The sequence below is a fragment of the Caenorhabditis briggsae genome, assembly GCF_000004555.2.
Source record: "Caenorhabditis briggsae complete genome, chrV, whole genome shotgun sequence".
NCBI lineage: Eukaryota > Metazoa > Nematoda > Chromadorea > Rhabditida > Rhabditidae > Caenorhabditis > Caenorhabditis briggsae.
The window spans coordinates 14744330-14747014 of NC_013488.2; the positions used below are offsets into that span (position 1 = coordinate 14744330).

The 2685-nt window shown below is 40.9% G+C and overlaps 1 protein-coding gene across 1 annotated transcript; it reads right to left on the reverse strand.

The window, feature by feature from the left end:
• Window positions 1-536: 536 nt before the first annotated feature.
• CBG04633 lies at window positions 537-1977 on the reverse strand (the record flags this gene model as incomplete). Its single annotated transcript, XM_002637796.1, has 4 exons — window positions 537-1158; window positions 1203-1336; window positions 1406-1617; window positions 1671-1977. 4 exons carry the CDS (start codon window positions 1975-1977, stop codon window positions 537-539), a joined length of 1275 nt encoding a protein of 424 aa, XP_002637842.1.
• Between the last annotated feature and the right edge of the window lie 708 nt (window positions 1978-2685).

Sequence of the window (2685 nt, forward strand, 5' to 3'; positions counted from 1 at the left end):
CATGTATTTTCAAGGTTTTTGGGGATCCAACAAAATATCACCGATTATTTTTCTTAAATTAGGTAACTTTTATGCAGAATTTTCTCGCAAACATTTTCATTTAATTTTTCTTCGGAAAAACTTTAAAAAATAAGGAAGGAAATAGGTTTTGAATCAGCAAATTTCGTAAATCATTCGCCGCATACAATAACCAATTTAAAGGCGTATGGGCGATTTGAATCAAAGGGTTTTGCAGCGAACGGAATTTGTTTTACTTTCATAGTTATTTCTATTGATTTTTTACGAAATTTCGTGAAAACGACCCGAATAGTAGCAAAAAAGACGTTAATGGCAAAAAAAAAGTGATGATGTCAGGAATCTTGATAAGAAAGCACCTTGGCGCGACGCGACACGCATCGCCACGAACCAAACCACTAATCAAACAAAAGAGACTCACAAAAAACCGTTTGTCAATTCGGTCAAAACTCGGAAAATACGCTTTTAATTACAGAAAAAAAATAGTTTGAAAAATCGTTTAATAGTAGAAATTATACAAATTACTTATTCGCAGCCCGCTGCGGAGTAGTGACTTTGAAACAGTAGATCCCCATATGATCGCAAATTTGTCGGGTGATGAATAAGCAATATACAAGAAGCGAGAGATAAACATAAACTGTTGTGTATTTCAGAAGACGTGGCTCGTCGATCTTGATGTCGTAGTATTGGTTAATCATCAGCGCGATCGGTCCCATGTAGATCCAGTCCCAGAGAGACAGCTCACTTCGGCTCATGTGGGCGACGATCAAACGATTCGTGGCTTTAGCAGCAACTGCGCCGAATTGAAGAACGAAGATCACAATGAGATCATCGTAAACACTGGATGCTGACTTGCTATAGATCATACAATACGGAACAATAACTGCGAGAAGTGGACAAATCGGGAAAAGCACTGAGGTTCCCGCAACTGTAGAACCATTCTTTCCAACTCCCTCTGTGAAAATCACGGCGAGATATCCAAGAGCTTGATAGATAGTTCCAAGGGCAACAGCGGCCAAGAGAAGATGTTTAAGAGAGTAACCGAAGACTCCAATACTCCAGATTCCCGGTCCGAAGACTGCAGTGCACAGCAACATAGAGATAATCGACCATTGGGCTTCAGTGACATCGAACCGAGCAAATCTGAATATTTAAAAACGCTTTTATGCAGTTTTTTTCTTTAATACCTTAGTTGTCCAGTACAATAAGTGCTCCAGTGCGCTGTGTAGAAGAGGGACACAGAGATTAGGCAGGCGATGAAGACACCACATCGAACAGTTCCGAGTTGCAAAGCGTAGCACACATTCAGAGTGACAAAGACCTAAAAAATTATTTAATTGGAAGAAAATTTTAAATTCGAGGAAAATGTACATTGTTAGCTCTATCTCACCTGAGACGCAGAATCACATCCGTGGTCGAACAGTTCTCCTAGCGGACTCGATGCTCCAATACGTCTCGCTTGTTTTCCATCGGTCGCATCCAATGTTTGATACGCAAAAAGTCCGGCGGCAGCCAGAAAATATGTCCACGACGGTGCGGTTTCAGTAGCTGTTGGACAGTAGAATGAGAGGACCAACACCGTTGTTAAATTCACAATGAGTCCTGAAACATACAAGTTACAATTTAAATTTTTTTCAAAAAAAAAAACAAAATACCGATTAGGGTCAAAAGGTTGGGTGCTACCCAGAGTGGGTAATAGATGACGACGGCCTCCCAGAACTTCTTCATACAGAGCTCATCGAGCCAGGAGGTGTCGACTGCTGAATAGACGTGCTCATCGAGTCGTTGCAGTTCTTCTCGTGTCAAAAGGCAATCGTATTGCAGGTAATGATCGATGGTTTTGCATCCGACGAGAGCGTCGGATTCTTCGAATGTTGATCGAGGACGATATGCATACCTCTCTTTGGAACGATCCTTGTCGGTGGCTCGATTATTTTTCGACCTCGATCGAGTGGTCACCATTTCTATAAATGCGAGAAGTTGAGTGAATTTGTATCAATTTTCAAAATGAAAAACTAATTGAAACGACTGATAAACGGGAAAGTCAAGAACCTGTCACTTTCACCGAATTTCTAGTTTTTATGATACATTTAGGTTCAAGTATTGATTTATAGACAACTGTTCAATGTTTATTTGATCAAAAAATTGGAAAATTTTTTGCAAAATCAATGTGTTTCAGAGATTAATTTAATGACACAAAAAAACAAGTTCGCACATGTGAAATTTGGACTTTGTCCGAGAGGAGTACACGAGGTGTGCGATGGAGCGCGTCTGCAAATACCACGAAGAAAATTGAGACCCCGCAAATTCCGGGGAAAAAATCGGGAAAAGTGGGCGGAGTCGGGGGGGGGGGGGGGATTTTTGATGCGTTTTTTTGGGAACAGGTTTTGGATTTTGGGGGGGTGGTGATTTTTCTAAAGTTCAAAAATTCGAAGATTTCGAATTTGAAATGTTCAGAAACTCAGAAATTCAGAAAGATAAATCTGCCAAAACTCAAAAATTTAAAAATTCCATAGGATTTAAAAATCGGGCTCTTGAGAATGTGACCCGGGGGAGGGATCCAGGAATCCGGAGATCCGAAAATCCGGGAATTCGGGAATTCGTGAATCCGGGAATTCGGGAATCCGAGAATTCGGAAACCCGGGATACCGGGGCCCAGGAATTCAGAAA